This window comes from Amyelois transitella, chromosome 3, assembly GCF_032362555.1.
Source record: "Amyelois transitella isolate CPQ chromosome 3, ilAmyTran1.1, whole genome shotgun sequence".
In the NCBI taxonomy this organism is placed as follows: Eukaryota; Metazoa; Arthropoda; class Insecta; order Lepidoptera; family Pyralidae; genus Amyelois; species Amyelois transitella.
Window position 1 is genome coordinate 9,759,718 of NC_083506.1, and position 18,952 is coordinate 9,778,669.

Sequence of the window (18,952 nt, forward strand, 5' to 3'; positions counted from 1 at the left end):
ACACGTGGCGCCATCTATTGTCGAATAGCTTAAACTTGTATTATGTTTTATAAGTAATGTATTTAATAATATTCAAAAGTATTCTATTTAAGAACTATTCTAAGGATGTATCTTTGTTATGTATCCTTACATATCTTTGATAACCTTTATTCTGAGAATCTATGTTCCTGTAACTATTGCCTTGAAAATAAAAATAAAATACTTTACTCAAATGTCAGTGTCAGTAGTATGCTGTCTTACGACTGACATGAATGTAAACATAACCCTAGTTTTATTTTGATCTTGAGTTTTGTTTCAATTCATAAAAATATTATTTAACTGTGGCTATTGATTGTTGATCACAGAGTACATTGTATCGAAAATGTCATTTCTCAGACCATTTTATACCATCAACAATATTCGGAATATTCCATCAATAATTCGAAGATGTTATTCTCAAAATACTATTAATTTATCAGATCCAGCTGTCCAGAGCTACCTTAAACATCTGATGCTGCAGCATGAAGACCTTCACACAAAGTCCCGACGGACGCCAGAAGAATCTAAACGTTTATTCGATATCAAACCCATAGTTAATGTTCTGGAGCAAAGAATCGCATTATATGACAGTATAGAGTCACTGAAAGAACTCAACAAACGCGAAAGCGAAGATAGTGAAATGAAGAAAATGATAAAAGAAGAAGCTCAAATTTATTTGAGTCGTATCAACGAAATTGATGGAGAATTGCAACAGATATTATTAGAGCCAGTTCTTAGTGAAGGAGGTGTATTATTGGAGGTGACAGCAGGTGCGGGCGGTCAGGAAGCAATGTTATTTGCAAGAGAACTATTCGAACTTTATGAGGCATATGCAGGATATAAAGGTTGGGAGGTCAACATAGCTTCCATTGAGAAATCTGATCTTGGCGGTGTTAGGAAAGCATCCATGCTGATAGAAGGTTATGGTGTGCCACAATTGATGAGAATAGAGGCTGGAGTTCACCGTGTGCAAAGAATACCAGCTACAGAAAAAGGAGGTAGAATCCACACAAGTACAGTCTCAGTAGCTGTACTTCCTCAGCCTACAGATATAGAACTAAGTATTCCTGAAAAGGATATAACCATAGAAACTAAAAGAGCAAGTGGTGCCGGTGGGCAGCACGTCAACACTACAGATAGTGCCGTGCGGATTGTTCATGTTCCAACTAGTACCATTGTTGAATGTCAAGAGGGCAGGTCACAAATTAAAAACAGAGAAATTGCTATGCAGAAGTTGAGAACAATATTGCTGCAGAAACAGATAGAAGAGCAATCTTCAAAAATAAATAGTGAGAGAAAAGCCCAGGTAATTTACTATGCTGAAATTTTTTTTTAATATATTTAATACAGTTCCTAGTTTTTAGTAACTACAAGCTAGTGTTGTTCACTTGTACTTACTGAAAAACAACAAAAACAGTCTTAAAAAGACTGAAAGTCCATGTACAGCTAAATAGCTTTATTAAAAAATTGAGATACAAATAGTGACAGGTTGCTAGCCCATCGCTTACAAGAGAAATCCCAAGTTTATTGGCCTATCCCTTAATCGCCTTTAAGGACATCCATGGAAAATATATGAAGTGGTTCTATTCTAAGTGCCAGAAACAACACGGCACAACAATAGTCTGGAATATTTGAACAAGCAAGAGAATCTGAAAACTGCAGTTTAATGTTAAATGCAACTGCAAGTAATACAGTCTGCGTATAAATACATGAAACTACATTGCTATTAACACATTCCCAAATTTCAGGTTGGCTCTGGAAACCGTAACGAGAAAATTAGGACTTACAACTATCCTCAAGACCGAATAACAGAACACAGAGAGGGTGGAGGTACCCTACATAGTCTCAAATCCTTCATGGAGGGGGGAGAGCAGCTGGAACAACTCCAAGAGAACCTTCTCAGACAACAGCACTATCAGTTGGTGGTTGATGAGATCAACGAATTCATCAAGAAATACCAGAAAGATGCAGGAAATAATTAAGAAATAAGGGTAAATTAGGTAACAAGATAGCTATGCTTTATATTTAGAGCTATGTAATTCAAAGGCTCTGTAATCCTCTATTAGTACAACCACTTGATATCAGCAAATATATTATCTGTTTATCTGTTTTTTAATGACGGGTCATTTATTTTAAATCATATGAATGTTTCATTCAATAAGCCTTGAATTGTAATGTGTCAACTAAATTCTACTACCGTTTGTGTGTTTAATAAATAATTAATCAGAATACTTCATCCTCATAATTCATTCATTCACTAGGTATAAATTCTTTTTGTATTATGTTTTAAGAATTTATTTAATATGCTCTGCATCAGCGTCAATCTTCTTTTCAGTTTCCTACCCCCCAAAGGTTGATTCTGGATTAGATTGTATCAGTGTCAAAACCGCCTTTGTACCATCTCTATCTGTTTTGTATGTTTTACTCCTATGTTGAGTTAAAGAGTTTATCTATCTATCAACATATTGAGTCAGTTACAGAATTAATATTTTCTATATTTTACAGGTCTGGAGTCCTGATGATTGTACCAAGTACACATGATGTTACTTCCCGTCTACTTGCAATCCTCGACTCAAAGTTTGTGAGTGTTAATTTAGTTAGTGTTAGATTGTACAGCTTGTAATCCTAGAGTCATACCATTGTGCTTTGTTTCTTACTGTTTGTATATATTTATTTTTTCCGTAATGTAAGAAAACATTCAACAACTCTCTTGTTAGACAAAACAAATCCTACTACTATTATAAAGGCGAAAGTTTGTATGGATGTATGGATGTTTGTTACTCTTTCACGCAAAAACTACTGAACCGTAACCGTAAATGGTAATCCATGAAATTTGGTATGTAGGTAGCTGAAGACCCAGAATAACACATAGGCTACTTTTTATCCCAGAGTTCCCGCGGGATTGATAGGGTTTCCATGCGGACGAAGTCGCGGGCGGCCTCTAGTATTTAAATAATTTTAAGTACACGCCATTATAAATATCCGAAAGCATTTTATTTAATTAAAAACAATTTCAAATATACAATTAGTATTTATTTGTACCAAATAAGTAAATAATCACATTTCAATCAAGAATAAACAGATCACATCTACTTACATAAACGATAATTTTGAAACACTAAATTCTGAAACATTTAATAATCTCACATAATTTCAATATTTATATAACATAATCTTTCTTTATTATAACTTGTATAAATTAATGTCTCGCCACAGGGCTTTGGTATAAAGTGTCCATCCCAGTGAAACCACTTTAAAAAATACTAGGACGGAGTAAATTTAACAATAGTTAATTAATTTATGAACAGACATAAACAAATAAAGGTAACTTTGTAGAATTTTATTTTAATCTCCACTTAATCCAAAAGCAGATATGTTTACAAAAGCTATACCTAACTAACCTATATCAATATGAGGTCAGTACAAATTAAGTACAAATTTTAAAATGGGCACTTATAAATAAAATTTGCTTTACAATCACTTTTCTTTGAATGTATTCCCAGGTTGCATTCTTAAGGGTCATACTTCAAACAATTTCCATGCACACTTTGTATTTCACAAAACAGTTTTATATGTAAAAGTGATTTGTTTTTATTAAATGTCTATCAGTACCCGTGACTAAATCTACTTTTTTATATTTATACGCAATTTGTACGTACCTTACAATATATTTTTTAAATATAATTATAACATTTTATAGACGACTATTTATTTAAAATATTAAATTATAATTTCTCTATGAGGAAAAAAATATTTTTATTAAATTAATCCATTGCCTGATATGAACATATGCCTCTACTTGTGGCAACTTGGAGCGAAAAGACTTACTAACTATTCTCACAAACTATCTACGCCGAACAAAAAAATCATCGGTGATATGTGGATATGACATGTATGCTGTTCTAGTTGTTCTATAGGTAAATAAAAAAATAAAACTATAATTATTTTATGAATACAATGCAGACAAAATCTATCTATCTATCATGAATAGACAAGACAATGAGACCTTTGACCATAGCATTTTGTCCATACAATGCAACTTTCAACGTCTTTTATTACGTCCTATTTTATAAGCTATTATTTAAGAGCTCAATAATCTCACATTGTATCAAAAACGCTAAACCTGACTTTTTAATTATATGTTCTCTTTACACCTTTAGAATTGAGACTTGATAAGATGTTTATTTGTAATTTTAAGTAAGCACTTTTCTTTCAAACCATGCTAAGTTTTATTATAACTCTAGTTTTAATACGTTGGATTTTAATAATTTCCAAAGAACGTCATCAATCTTGTTTTTGTCTCACTCGAATTGAAATGTGAATCAATTGCACACATTATCCTATCAGCAAAAAAAATTAAAAACCAACATTTATAATCTTAGGACTTGATAAATTTTAATGAGTCTGTGAAAAGCAACAAACAAAATGATCAGTAATAAACGCTATTCCAAATTAATATTACAAAATTTCCTTAAGATCATTTGTATGATGCTTTACTTAAATTTCAGACTGTAATTTTCATGTTTTGATTTGTATATTGAAAGCGAAAAGAGATAAGTTTAAATTAATATAAAATTACTGTTTACGCCGCCAATGTATAAATCCAAACGTAAACAATAACATCGAATACTGCATGCAATTGTTTCTTAAACGTTTGCCTCGGCTCAAAAACACCGCAGCACACTCAGTATGCTCAAAGGGATCCAAAACAGGGTTGTGGGCAAGCTGGCTCGTCCGCACATGTCGATGTTGCTCTCCTGTAAATAAAAAAAATATATTAAAGAAAGAATTTCAACACAGGCCACATAATTTTTCAAGGGCGTAAAATACTGTTGTAAAGTACAAAGTTTTATCTTTTTTTTATCTTTATTTCATAGAAATAACATGGGCTTCTAATCCAATTCCAAATCAACTTAAACTGAACCAATTGGAATGATCAGTTCAACAAAAAGAAATTGTGACTGTAGCCAATAAAAACCCTTATTTAATATTTATGTTTTAGAACTGTTGTTCTATGCATTGTGTGGTTCTGGCAAAATACAATGTGACCAACCCACAAAAAAGATAATTTTTAGCTGTTAATTTTTCAAACATTATCAGTGTAGGTAAGACAGGCAATGTTGGGATTATAAAAATTTGAATAATCATTTCACAGTAAAGTATTAATTCACCTCAGTATGGTTTCTGATACAAGACATTGGCTGTTTCCTGTACAACGGATGCATATGTTTCAAACACGGCAGTGACTCATTGTAGTTGACTTCCGTGGCGTCCACAGAAAGGATCGGCACCTCTTCTTTGGGACACAACGCGTCGACCAATATCATCAGCATATTCGTGTAATTTACCAACTGCACGTAAAAAGGCCTGTTGCAATCTGCTACTGGTTTATTCAATTTCTCGTCCAAATTGCTGTACTCGAGCTGGTAGAGGAAGACTTCTCTGTCACAGGGAGTTGGTCGCGTCCTGTTGATCAGGACTAATTTCTCGAAGTCCCGCTCTGTGGCCCGGGATGGAGGCTTTGACATGTAGTTATCATCGTTTTCTTCGTCATTCTCGTAGCTCTGATAAGCTGTTAGGAGGAAATACAAATACTTATTAGAGGCTGTGTAATTAAATCTAATATTCCATGCAAATATTATACTAATATATTCGTACTATATGCAGTTAAAATTTAAAAATTACATGCTATGAAGAATGCTCAATGCAAATAACTGTTAAATCTTAATCTACTACTGGATAATTTACACAGCGAAAAATAATCAGTAATTATTCGCAGAACGAAAAGTTTAGGGCATTTCTATAAATCCAACTAAGTCCAAAGGATTAATTAATCGCTTCCATTACCGCTTCATGCAATAATTCAAAGGTTTGCTATACATATGTTATAAAAAAAAAACTAACTTAAAAATTTTAAAATACAAAACATCCCTAACCTCTACAACTATCTAATCGTATATAAATTAAATTACAGGGAATTTTTAACTTCGATAATAAATCCATATTACGTATGCAACATATTCCATGATAAAAATAATTTGTTTCATTTTACCGCTTTCATTTCATTTACACAACTATTTGCTGATAATAACAGAAGGATATTTTTCAACAGCAAACGAAAGTATATTTAATTTTTTTGGGAAACAAATTAATTAATACCATAAATGCTTTATCCTCAAGGCGTAGCGAGTCTTAAATGATAGAAACATCAACGAAATATTCCTACAAACATGGACTGATATAAGCCATTTATGCTATGTAAACACCACTAACATGCAAATAAATACGGATTTTTTTAATAAGTGTATAAGAAATATAAACATATCAAAATCGGAAGTGTCACAGACACTACTGTGCTGAATCTAAAACTCACCAGTGGGTGTAACATACTCTGAAAACAAGATGGAGTCATTACTAGAGAACAATTAACTACATCCAATTGTTGACTCCATACGGAATTTAGGTTCAACTAGAAGTGATAAATCTAAGTTCTGTTGTGTTAAGTTTGCTTTGTGTAGGGTTGTCGCATGCACCCATTTTGAAGTGCAATGTTCTTAATATTATGTAGACCAATCCTCTACAATAGACTGATATTTTCAATCGCTTGTTTGAGCTAAGATCTGTTAATTTCAAGTTGTAGTAATGTGTAATAGGTATGTTTTTGATATTAAGCCTTTTATAATTCTTCGGCTTCATGCATAAAATAGGCAGGCTCTTTGGCTCAGATGATCGCATACAATAAGATAGTACACAGATTCATATCCACCTAAGTGCTCGTTGTCATGCCACAGATCATGCCGACAACGCGCCAAAACCGCAACATCAATACTGTTGTTTATTGCATTACAACATGAACTGAACATATATATATATGTAACTACAAATATATACTTAGATTATTAGATTAAGAAACACGAACTCGACAACTATTGATCGCGGATTTAAATCATTTCCATCTTTTTCTTTTCATTTTTTATCTAATTTACTTTAATTATTTACAGAAATCTAGACAATTTCATGAATGTTTTTAATAATGATAAAAAGGTACCATACCGCGATAGCATTTAGGATAAAAACACAAAATGTTCATGTTCCGAAACTTTATCCTAATAAAAGTTTATAATATTGGCAATACTTTGTTTTGCTATATATTATCCAACAATAAAATCAACATCCATCTTTATAATTTTCATACCGTCATATAGAAAATTAACACAGAACTGATTTGAAATTACTAACCGTCGTCCATAGTGTAACTTGAAGCTTGTGCCAGCCCTGAAGTTATGGAGTTAAAGAGCCAAACCGAAGTAGTCAGGACCCAAGCAACCACAAGACGGAAGTTTTCCAGTGGCTATAAAAAATAAATAATTATTTGATACATAATTACTTGCCACCATCCATAATCCGACATCCATATGAAGAGATGGTGTCCTAATTCTATTTGTTTGCACCAAAAATTACTTAGGTAAGCCTTTTGTGGGCCGTGGCTCCAAAAAATCCTAAAACAGAATCTTAAAAATTATATGAATCAATAATATTAATAAATCAAGGTAAAGTTACCGTCAATAACGAGCTAGCGGGATTGGCGATTTTCTTTTCTCTAAAGCACACAGCTTGGTAGTCTACTAGGTGCACCGCCTTGAAGACGTCTTCTTCTATCAGCCTCCCCATAACATCTGGTCGTATCTGTATAAGGAATATATAAACGTTAAAACCACCTAGTTTTTAAGTTTTAGTTAAAGTTTATTTAAATTTTAATCGCTTTATTGTCAACGGTGAGACGATGAGGGAGACTATAACGTGATTCTGATTCTTCAGTTTTCATATTTGTAGTATTACTACAGAGTTGTTTTATTAAGACAACGTTAATGGGGTATTTATAACGTGTCACTTTTTATTTAACCTAATAATTCATAGAATATTATTTTTAGAATTTTAAACTTAACAAAAAAGTAAACACTTACTTTGCCGAAGAACTGCCCTGTCTGATTGGCGTCCTCGCTGACCACCACCCAGCCATTGTTATCCACCAAGTAACAATCCCAGTTTTCGGATAGGCAAGTCACGCATTCTTTGTTGTGTTCGCACTGAAATTTTTTCAAAAAGATATACTTGAGAATGTTATGTAATAGTCATTTTCCAAAGTGAAAATTATCTTTTGCCTAGATGATTTTCGTAAATTTATAATTAAGTATATTTATACATAGATTTTTCCAAGAGTACATATTTTGTATGTTCAAAATATAAGTAAACTCTGAGAAATAACTCTCTCTCTAACTCTAACTGATAAATCAATTACCTCCTACTAATTACTGGTCCAAATGTTTAAATTCTTACTCAAATACTTACTAAAGACGTACTCGCTCTGCTAAAAACTTAGGTCAGAGCGACCTTCTCTAAAAGTCTAATGCTTGGCACGCAAATACTTACAGATGACGTAATGTTCTCGAACCACTCGCTAAGCCGCTCGTGCTTGAACTGAAACCCTACGACTGCGGCGGGGGCCTTCCTGTGCCCGTCGCTATGGAACACGGCGTGGGCCCCGGTCACCATGGCCGCGCTCACATTGAGCGGGAACTTGGCGGTGTTGAGATCAACACTATACACGTAGCTCAGGGGGTCGATGTAGTGCTGCTCGACGGCGCGACGGTACCATACTTCGTCGATGGCACGTGGCCATTGCTTGCCGAATTCTTGTCTGGATTTGAAAAGTTTCAGTTACGGAACAAGAAATGCATTAATAATATATTAGTAGAAATGTTTTGAAACACACATTTGATAAAGTTTAGCAGGGGAGTAAATTGAGATAAATCCTATTTTATTACCAACTTGAGGTAAAAAAATTAAAAGATATTGATGCCATATATGTACATTACATTGAACGAGTTAGGTTCCCCTGCAAAGGTTGCGGAGGTCAGATGTGACTCACCCAATCCAGGGTCAAGGGCATACTTCAGGCTCCTCTCCATAGTGGTGAGGATGCAGCCGGTAATAAAGTCGGGCGGGGAAGATGACATGATATTGATCAAGCTAAACTTATATTGATTTGGATCCTTTTGATATGTTTATTATATAAATTTATGACTGAGACTATTTTTTAGCCTGATTAAATAGAAATACGTAATTTATACTTTTAATGATCCTCATTATTTACCTGTCGTTATCGGCATGTTCTTTTGGCGGGTGCGTCTGCCAGCGAGTGAGACCGCTGTGAGTCGCGAGGAACGCTACGATGTAACCGAATCGCTGGATGAACTCCACCCTGCGACAATAATATTTGTTACTTATGTTGCCTATTCTGGTTCGTGTAGTTTTTTTAGCGGTTAATGTTTTTGGAAACCATTCTATAGTTTCAGAGTTCATTCATGTATGCCGTGTTCCTATTTGTAACTAAAATGACTTAGTATGAATTTTTGGAGTTAATCATCAAAATTCATAGTTTTTACAAGACTTATAGCTATAGTGAAAATAGTAGGTACTGAAGCTGATAAGTTATATATGTAGATGAATAGATAATAAGCCAGGACCTACTAAGACATTCAAATATCATTAAGTAGGTAGTTAGGTACTTGTTTATATTTGTATGAATTCTGTGATGTTTTAATAAATAATACTTTTTTCTTTCTTGAACATAGGGGTCTTTATATTACTTAGATACTTACGCCATCTCCTGAACGCTATAATGGAGTGTTATTCAACCTACCCTCCTAAATCATTTGGGTCGAACTTTGTTTATTATACATACCTGACTCCTTGTTTGCATTCATATTAACTTAGGTACTAACCAAACTAACTAAACTTTAAAATCATTAGGTAACTGTACGTTTTTACAATAATTTATTTTTTGTTCAATAACAATGAATACGCGCTAACCTTAGAATATACGATACAATACAATAACTCTTTATTGCACCACAATAAATTACAGCAAATTCATAATCATGTATAATTTTTAGTCAATCGAATGTGAATCAAAGAATGGTTTGATCTAAAAATTAAGAGACAGACATACTCGTACGGAAGGTACCTCCTTGCCTTTTCTGTATTTCACATATTGATACAATAATCATTAATATTTTTAAATATTTGAATATCATTTTCAGAGATCCATGACTTTTAAATACTTACTTACCATCATACAAAAAACGTACCATTGTTTATGACGTAAAATCATGCAAATTAGAAATTTATCCATTGATGTACTTAGTACTTTACCTCGGCAGTAATCCAATCACTTTTGTCAATGGGCTATCCAGGCCAAAATTGAGATAAAACGAATGTGCAATATAAGTAAAGTGCTCAATTCAGTATTCTAATGAACTTTTATAAATAAAATATAACAAAAACTTAATAGAATTAGTTTATCTCTTTCAAATATTTAAAGATGTTTGGTCGAAAATAGAACTCTAGAACCTACCTATGATTAGCATCAGTAAATACACTCAAAAATCTTGAAGTATCATCAGCAACGCAGGTATTTGGTCTATCTTAATTCTAATCTGTCTAATTCCTTTAACATTTGCCGCTAAAATTTCACTGTCTTAATGTTTCTGTTCTGTTTCAAAATAGTGAGATGTCTTTACCAATATTTAAAAAAAAAAATCAAAATCCTCCTTAAAATATATTAGTAATATTAAATTTACTTACGCCTTTTCATCCGAAGCCGACTCTGATATGCTCTTGTTAAACCACGCTGTGTTTCGAGCGTCATACACCAAGGCCTGCATCAGTCCATGGTCGCCTGAAATTTTGCAAATTCCAACAACTTTAAAATAATAAACCTAATCCATACTTCGCTGTTTTTTTGAATAAAGAAATAGATTGAGCAGGGCTCAGATTTAAAAGTTACTACAAATTGGATTTATTGACCAATAAGGCTACATAAATATTTGTAAGAGAAATAAACAATATTGTATTTTAAAAAGAAAAAAATTGATGAAATAAAAAATGGGATGTATATGTGGACCGACTTTAGGTATTCCATCCATTTTTATGTTCATATTTGTGAACTTATGTATGTTGTGTAAACTGCTGGCAAGTATTTTATTCACTTACAATAATATTCATTCCTGGGCGTGTTGTTTGAAACCTTATTCCGTTCCTTTGTTTCTGGGGTTCCTGTAAATATAATAAGGTTTAGGTTGCCAATTCGGCTTCAACAATATCCACATGTACTTTTAAATAGGTTTTTATAAATCTGACCGTTTCAAACCAACTTTTTACTAAAGTTTGAGTTCCAATTACTAATTTCACTGAATTTTTATATCATTTTATCACATACAAGACTTACCATTGTTATGTCTTTCATGACCCTTATTCTTGTGATGTTCTGGCGGTTTGGGTTTGGCCGGCCACCGCCAGCCAGGCTTGGCCACTCGCTCCAGGAAGTAAAGCAGCTCTTCCTCGGGAGATGAGAATGTGTGCTCGTAATGACGGCAGTATAACCTGAAATTTCAATAAGGTACCCTTAGTTTTCTTAAGAAATTTAATTTGCATAAATATGCAACATCAAGACGTTAATGGTAATATACCGTACACCTTCTATTCTTTAAGGTGTGATTCTATCAGATTATTCTTGGGGAGAATTTCCTTATTAATTTGCGTTTATCATCTGAACACCCACTCACATAAGGATTTATGACTTACCAATCAGGGTGGACGCTCCACTTGTCGGACAAGTATTGGCGTGCGGATATGTTCTTAGATGTTAAGGAGAGCCTATGTATGTCGTCTGTGGGTGGCGGTGTTATTCTGTGTCTCCCATAATTCTCTGGTATGGCCACCACAAGAGTGAAAGGAGAGTCGCTGATCCCCGTCCAGTAGTAATGCTTTTTGGCCCGGGATACTCGTTTCTGATGGAGGAAAAGGAGTTATAAAAGACCTATGCAAAAGGATAATTCTATAAAGAAAATATACTGAAACGGTTCACACTTACAAAATCATCCATGTGATATTTAATATTCATCATTTTGTTTCCAGTTTTTTGATCGATTATTTCCTTTCGAAGCTAAAACAGAAAAATATATGTTCATATTTATTTTCTTTGAAGGAAACATGTATGTAATGAATGTTTAAGTAGCTACGACTTAAATTATTACCGCAGTCAACTCCTTGCTGAAGTTTCTGGGAGATCTATCATCATCAAACAACTCCACTTCAACCATGTCCACGCTATTGTAACTTGGTTTAAGAATTTGTTGGAACTGAAAAAGACGCCACGTTAATACTTAACATTTGAACGACCTATATATGTTTAGACTAATTCATTCTAATATTAATGTGTTTTTTTCGTGTACAAAAGAAAAGAACAAATTATTATAACAAATAACAATTCAAAATTTATAACTTACCACAGGTCTAAGATCTGGATGAATTAAGATGTATCCATTATTTGTGACGATGAAGGCATATCCGTTGACTCCAATCTAATAAACATAAACATGTCTTTAACATAATCGATCATCTGCAAAATGTTCCATTAATGTAAAATATTAAAAATAACTTTACCTTGTACGGAGTCATAAGAGCCTGGATTTCTGACAGCGGTACATCAGTTCCCGCAACGCCTAGTAATCGAGCTATACGCATCTGTAATTTATACTCAAATTTATTATCCAAAAATAACTATTTACATAAAAATTGTTATTCAATACAAAATTTTCATAAATTATATAGCTGCATGTATTGTTTTAAAATATATGAATCTAAAAAATGTTCTATAACTACAAAGTTATTAGTAATGCTAAACTAAAAATATGTATATCAAAAATCATCATGACAGAAAAACATGGCTTATGTTATTATTCAACAATTAATCTAACTACTCGTTCATGGCTGCTGTAACGGCCATCATTATAAACTACTATTTTTTATGTAAAGTCTTGCTTAGTTCTAGCAAAGTTTACTTCTCTTTTAGCATCTACGCCCCGTTAGGCGAAATTCTATATGTCATATAGAACTTTAAAATTATAAGGATTCTAGTTTATGATATCCATTATTACAGGTTCTAGCAAAACTACTCAAATATTACACAATTTAATGATATTAAATTATAATACTACTCTTTATTCTAGAAACCCACTACCGGTTCTCTGTAGATAGGCCTCAATAACCATTGCAAGGGATCCTTCATATAATCTGTTGACATTGAGTTAAAGTATTACAATAATGAAAGATGTTCACAACGTTATTTTAAATATCAAAATTTTGAAGAATGCTAATAATTTTGAGAAAAAAAAAAACAATTTTCTCATCAAGCCGATTATGTTTTTATTTGTGCTTACTTATAGTTACAGCCAAATTAGTAGAAACATGTTGACATCTGATAATAAAGGACTCAATCTTTCATCCGTCGCCAGCCGTTCGTCATCACGGTTGTAATTCTATAAGATCTTTGGCCTACCTCCTTCTGGCCGTTCTCCTCTACGGACTGCGATTGGTTGTGGACGTACGAATGCAATAAAACGTAATAATATAGATAAATGCATTGTAATAAATTCCGCTAGAAATCAAAATGTCTCTCTCAAGGAGAACCTTCTGTACACTAAAATATTTAGTATATCAAAAGTTTATTCATTCTTAAAGATATTAACTTTAATCGATAGATGATGCTCAAGTAACAAAAGCCCCATACGTGTCAAAATGCGGGCTGAACGATCAAAATATTTACATTTACTCTTCGTAACATGTCAATCTTTAAAAATGTCTCTACGAAGACATCGCTAAATTCAGGCAAAATACTTTAACTTCATTAGAAAGTGTGTGTAGTGGAATAACTCTTGCATAGAAAAATTAACTTGATAATTGATAGAAAAGTTGATCATAACACCCTAATGGTCTACGCCTACAATCTAGTAGAAAACTACTATCTACTGTAAGCCATAAGGGTTGAACAACACATTGATCAATCGGCAGAGTGAGGACCGCGCCGCCGCGGGCGCAGCCGACATCTATCGCGGACAGATGCATCGCTAACGGGGCCAAATAACACTTTACCGTTACTGAAATCCAAAAACTAAATCATAAAACTCTTTCGTATCTTGCAAAAACTTTACATTAAATCATCAAAACTTTCTAAGTGTAGTACCTCTTTTGTAACCGATACCCAGTAAGCTTCATTTATCAGTACATTCTCTGTGATGTTCTGAGGGGAAACCATCAAACAAAACTGAGTATTATTAAAGGTATTCATCAAGTAAGAAGCAAGAGATAATAGAAAAGGCTCAAAAATAATAAAAGAATATAAGGAGATAGAACGGGCTCACGTCCAATTAGAAGATAATGGAACCAATCTGTAACATAATCTCGACATAGACAACAATAGTTTTTTTGATCATGCACGGTTAATAATTTTGAATTTTGGAAATAACCCCATTTAGAGTATTTTTAATATAGTCAAGCATTTTGAGAAGGCATAATGTAATTTTCGGTTTAAGAGAGAAAAATTAAAAACTTTCCAAAACGCTTGATCTAACATGGGGAAACCTATCAAAAAATAACTATAAAATTACTATAATAAACAATTTTCTTACCTCGTTATGACGAAGATCGTATACAGGCATTGAAACAGAGGTCATTAATTGATATTGCGAATTTCCCAATTCGCTATATTGACCTTGTTTCATCTAAATATCAAATGTAAAAATGTTAATAAAAATACAGCATATGTGAAAAAAACCTAAGTTTAAAATTATTAACATTCGACATTACCTGGGTAATTCTCCATCGTCTTTCTTGTTCCTTTTCAGAATTAAAAAGTGCTTTGTCTCTCCGCTGACTCATAAATCTCTCCTTCTGCTCTGCTCTTTCTCGTTGTTCCCATAAGTAGTCCGCCACTTTTGGATCCTGTTGATTCAAATAATTTTTATAATACTCATCCATTTCTTTGTTTCCATATATCCATTAATTTTATTAGGATTAATTTCGTACCGTGATATTAGCATAAACGGGTGTCCAAACAACAGGGTGTTTTTCTCTCTGCAGCACAAGAGGTCGAGCTAACACGTTGACGTGCTCCAGGACCCGCTCCCGGACCTCAGCTAGAGTACTCAGATGAACGTAGAACCCTCGGTTTGCACACGCCATCCACTTCACTTCTCTTACATCAGCCACCTACAGCCATCTCAAAAATATTATAATAAATGCATTACAAGTTCTTGAAGGAGATGGTGCCGGTGTAAGTCTTAATCTAAGTGACAAATGTCGAAGGCAGCTTTGTGTTTAAAAAAAAAAATTAACTATGGGGATAACTGTTGCATTAATTACTCTTAAATTACTCATTCGCTTACTTTCTTAAAAAATCATAAGTGACAAAAGCGTTTGCACCATACACACTAAAAACACTACTGGTTTGAAACGTTTTAATAATCTAAGAATAACAACTTATCAAGACAAGCGGAAGCGTTATGAAAATGGAAGTAATAGATACATATGAACATTCACATAAGACAAACATGCTTTAAAGTTATAGACATACAATAAATAGAATAAAGAAGAGTACCACGTTCGAGGTGTACTGGTAGGTAAGGAAAGGCATTATGCAGGTCGCACAATGACTACAACACACAGTAATACCTGGAGTGGTTACTACCTTTACCTCTCGCCCTATCAGGTACGTAAACACCCTCACCGGGGTGTCGTACTTCCAGTTGAACTTCTCAAATATTTCCTTGTAATTATAAGGGACGCCATCTGTGACCAACATTATAGCCTAAAATGCAACAAGTTGGTATAGTTGTAATATTATGAATATTAGATAAAATTATAATTAAGTAACTTAATCGATGATAATGAATGCCTGTACCTGATTGCAATTAGCACCTCCACTATTATTTCTGTATATTTCAAGAAGTTCAAAAGCTCTTGTTAACGCTGCTGAAAAGTTAGCTATCTCCATGGTTTCAAAATTATCTAATGCTAGTTTTAATTCTCGTAGATTGCCTAAAGTCGCCTAAAAAATTAAAATATTATTAAACGTTATAAGCTTTATTTCATCTAAGAATTCCATATATAAAAAAATATTTCTTAAAATGAAATCATCATGAAATCACTAACACATTAATGTAACCGTTTAAATCTGTTAGAAAATATATGTATAAAGTATACCTGCACGAGTGAATCTTCAAAACAGGGTACAATTTCTTCAACAGTGTCTGCGAACGTCATTACATTAACGAAGTCATTATTTCCAAGGGTGTCCAATATATTTGTAACTACATGCTTAGCTATATCTCTTCTTTGGCCCGTCATCGACCCACTGCGGTCTACTAGAATCACCACGTCTTTGGGACTTGCAGCGGCTTCCATGTACCAAGCTCTCGTTCGGCAGTCATAAATATCTACAGGATCAGCTTTCCATTTCATTGCTACAATAAGAATTAAAAATGTATCTTCATTTTCATGTACGTATAGCTTTCTGTAATGGTATTTCTTACGTGCTTTGCGTGTTGACTATATCGGTAACACTATGTAATGTAAATTTTATCAGTATCAAATAAGGTAGTGCATTCACACGAAATTAAATGAATATACTTAGGTACTAAGAAAAGGTAAAAAATGAATACCTGGATAATGCCTCATGAATCCAGTGGAACTGCCAAAATATTGCCATGAAAGGGTCGGATCACTTTGGTAGTTGTTGATGAAATGCGTGTCTAAGCCTTCCGACCAATGTATTCCTTTAATAACTTCTGGTGCTGCAATTTTTATAATGTTTATTATATTTCTTCATTTTACGAGATTGAAATTGATCAATATTGCTCTATTTTAAGTAACGTGCATTAAATTGTTGTTTTACTATTTCTATACAAGTAATAGAAAAAGGCGCATACGATTTTCAAGAAAACTTTATCTTACCCCAAGCATAAACGTTGGTAGGAACATGAACACTGCTAAAATTAGTGTTAACAGGAATATTTGAGAAATGAGGATTTTGTTGCATATGTGCATTTTTTGTAGGCGGTCGCGATATCCAATTCTCCATACTAAACTCTGTTTCAGGCGTTGTACTTATAGATATCTCGTCAATGGGTTCCTCCATTTCTTTACTATTATAAAATTGAAAGTCTTCAGGTACCGGCTCGTTTTGTTTGTCAAAAGCCATATTTTCAGCTGCTTCCACTATTCTCTTAACAGCACTAATTTTGAGCTCCATCATGGCGCGAATATCATCTGACATACTCTGAACTAACTTTTCACCATCTCTTGATTCTATCTGAGCTGATTTGAAACTCTAAAATAGACGTGGAGTTTAAGAATTCTATAAAATTAATTTAACTTTTAAATTAGTTATTTTTTAAGTTAACTTACGTCCTGTACTTCTTTCTTCCTGGTGATAAATTCGCCAAAGTGATACAACTCTGTGCCGAGTTTGACCGCCCATGCCTGCACGCTAGTAAATAAAACACACATTGCAAAACAAAGTAAGCAAAGTAAATTATATGTAACATACCTATATCGATTCTTTTGGATCCAGTAAGTCTTATAAACTTGGGATTCTATCTATATCTTAATTTCATTATTATACCATCTAGTGGACTTGGAATCTTTAAGACACAATTAATTCTATTTTCCCCATATAGGATAAGACATGATACATGGCTATTTGTATCTGGCAAGAAAGGCCATGTAGGTAATTCTAATAACACCACCTATTTTTGGAAAATTGTCACAATCACTGAGGGTAAATTCATGATATGGAAATTGTTTTTACATGCTTCCCGCAAGGGATATAGACGTGATTATAAGTATGTACATTATTATTATGTATGTAATATAATCACGTCTATATCTCTTGCGGGATAGACAAAGGTAAGGTCTTGAAAAGACTGATAGGCCACGTTCAGCTGTTTGGCTTAATGATAGAATTGAGATGCAAATAGTTACAAATTGCTAGCCCATCGCCTAAAAGAGGAATACCAAGTTTATAAGCCTACTCCTTAGTCGCCTTTTACTACATCCATGGGAACGACATGGAGTGGTCCTATTAATTTTTTTATTGGTGCCGGAAATCACGCGACCCCTAACTTTTTTGATAAATGGTTTAGGCAAAGAAAGACTGTTCGTCTCACTTGGCAACCTAAAGGTGGAACCAGAACCATGCCAAAAATTTATTTGTTTTTCAATTGGCTTTATTTAGTTTAAACTTTTTATCAAAGTCGCCTCTTAAGACTTTCACAGCTTACATCTTTTAAACTTTTATAACCAAAATGTAAATGCTTATTTGATATCAATGACTTCAAGTGTCCATACGGTAGTCATCCAATCAGAACTCATATATTATCAACCAATCAATTTCTATCTGTCATGGAGAGAAATTGTAAGTGCATATTACAACTTCGTATTTATTGATTCCACAGGTAAAATTGATTTACATAAATACTTACGAATTGAGAAGGATTTTTCCATCATAATGAGGACTGGCTATGCAATCCCTCGAGTCTAACGAGAGGAGAAGCAGCAATAATATGGAGTTTCCGACAAGCTTGCACATCAGAATCACTTAATTCAATTTGGCCCCTAACGTCGATTTACTAATTTTGATACTTGTTCACTAACATGACGAGATTTAAGTTAAATTATGTATTATATTTGATTTTGGAATTTCCATTCGGTGGCCACTGATAAAATTCGTAGGATAACTGGCAGGCGCAAGCGTGAGGTGGTCGGGGCATGCGCGCTGCTCCCCTTGCGCGGCAAAACTGCCGGCTGACCTAATATTGTTTGTATGGGCACATCGCAGATATAACTTGTGGCTCATTCACTCACTTACCTGCAACGCATCGATTTGTCTACGATATGAGTAGGTCAGGGTGTCATTATTATACCGGTCACGTTTTTGTATGACATGCATCTTTTCATAGAATTAAAGTTTTTAAAGCTGTATGTTTAGATAAATATTTGTGGTGGTTGAGTTCTGTTTGTTATACTTACCATA

General features: G+C 33.6%; 2 protein-coding genes across 3 annotated transcripts; one reads left to right on the forward strand and one right to left on the reverse strand.

Annotated features, from left to right (window-relative positions):
• Window positions 1–235: 235 nt before the first annotated feature.
• On the forward strand, window positions 236–3,715 carry LOC106140150 (peptide chain release factor 1-like, mitochondrial). Of its 2 annotated transcripts, none has more exons than XM_060950017.1 (3): window positions 236–1,324; window positions 1,767–2,018; window positions 2,524–3,715. In XM_060950017.1, the coding sequence occupies exons 1-2, from the start codon at window positions 362–364 to the stop codon at window positions 1,998–2,000; spliced, it is 1,197 nt and encodes a 398-aa protein (XP_060806000.1). In that variant the 5' UTR covers window positions 236–361; the 3' UTR covers window positions 2,001–2,018; window positions 2,524–3,715. The 2 variants fall into 2 exon arrangements, with proteins under 2 accessions (XP_060806000.1, XP_060805995.1); XM_060950012.1 differs by having other exon boundaries at window positions 1,767–2,009; window positions 2,522–3,715.
• A 97-nt stretch (window positions 3,716–3,812) lies between these two features.
• On the reverse strand, window positions 3,813–18,866 carry LOC106140151 (voltage-dependent calcium channel subunit alpha-2/delta-3). Its single transcript, XM_060950002.1, has 26 exons — window positions 18,402–18,866; window positions 17,326–17,407; window positions 16,873–17,248; window positions 16,581–16,712; window positions 16,123–16,382; window positions 15,821–15,967; window positions 15,608–15,727; window positions 14,947–15,129; window positions 14,728–14,862; window positions 14,550–14,642; window positions 13,421–13,447; window positions 12,526–12,606; window positions 12,369–12,443; window positions 12,117–12,221; window positions 11,954–12,025; window positions 11,665–11,870; window positions 11,309–11,463; window positions 11,074–11,136; window positions 10,666–10,759; window positions 9,173–9,280; window positions 8,449–8,716; window positions 7,983–8,105; window positions 7,579–7,704; window positions 7,258–7,369; window positions 5,190–5,590; window positions 3,813–4,775 (listed from the first exon to the last, which is right to left on the reverse strand). Exons 1-26 carry the CDS (start codon window positions 18,506–18,508, stop codon window positions 4,683–4,685), a joined length of 3,744 nt encoding a protein of 1,247 aa, XP_060805985.1. The 5' UTR covers window positions 18,509–18,866; the 3' UTR covers window positions 3,813–4,682.
• Window positions 18,867–18,952: the final 86 nt, after the last annotated feature.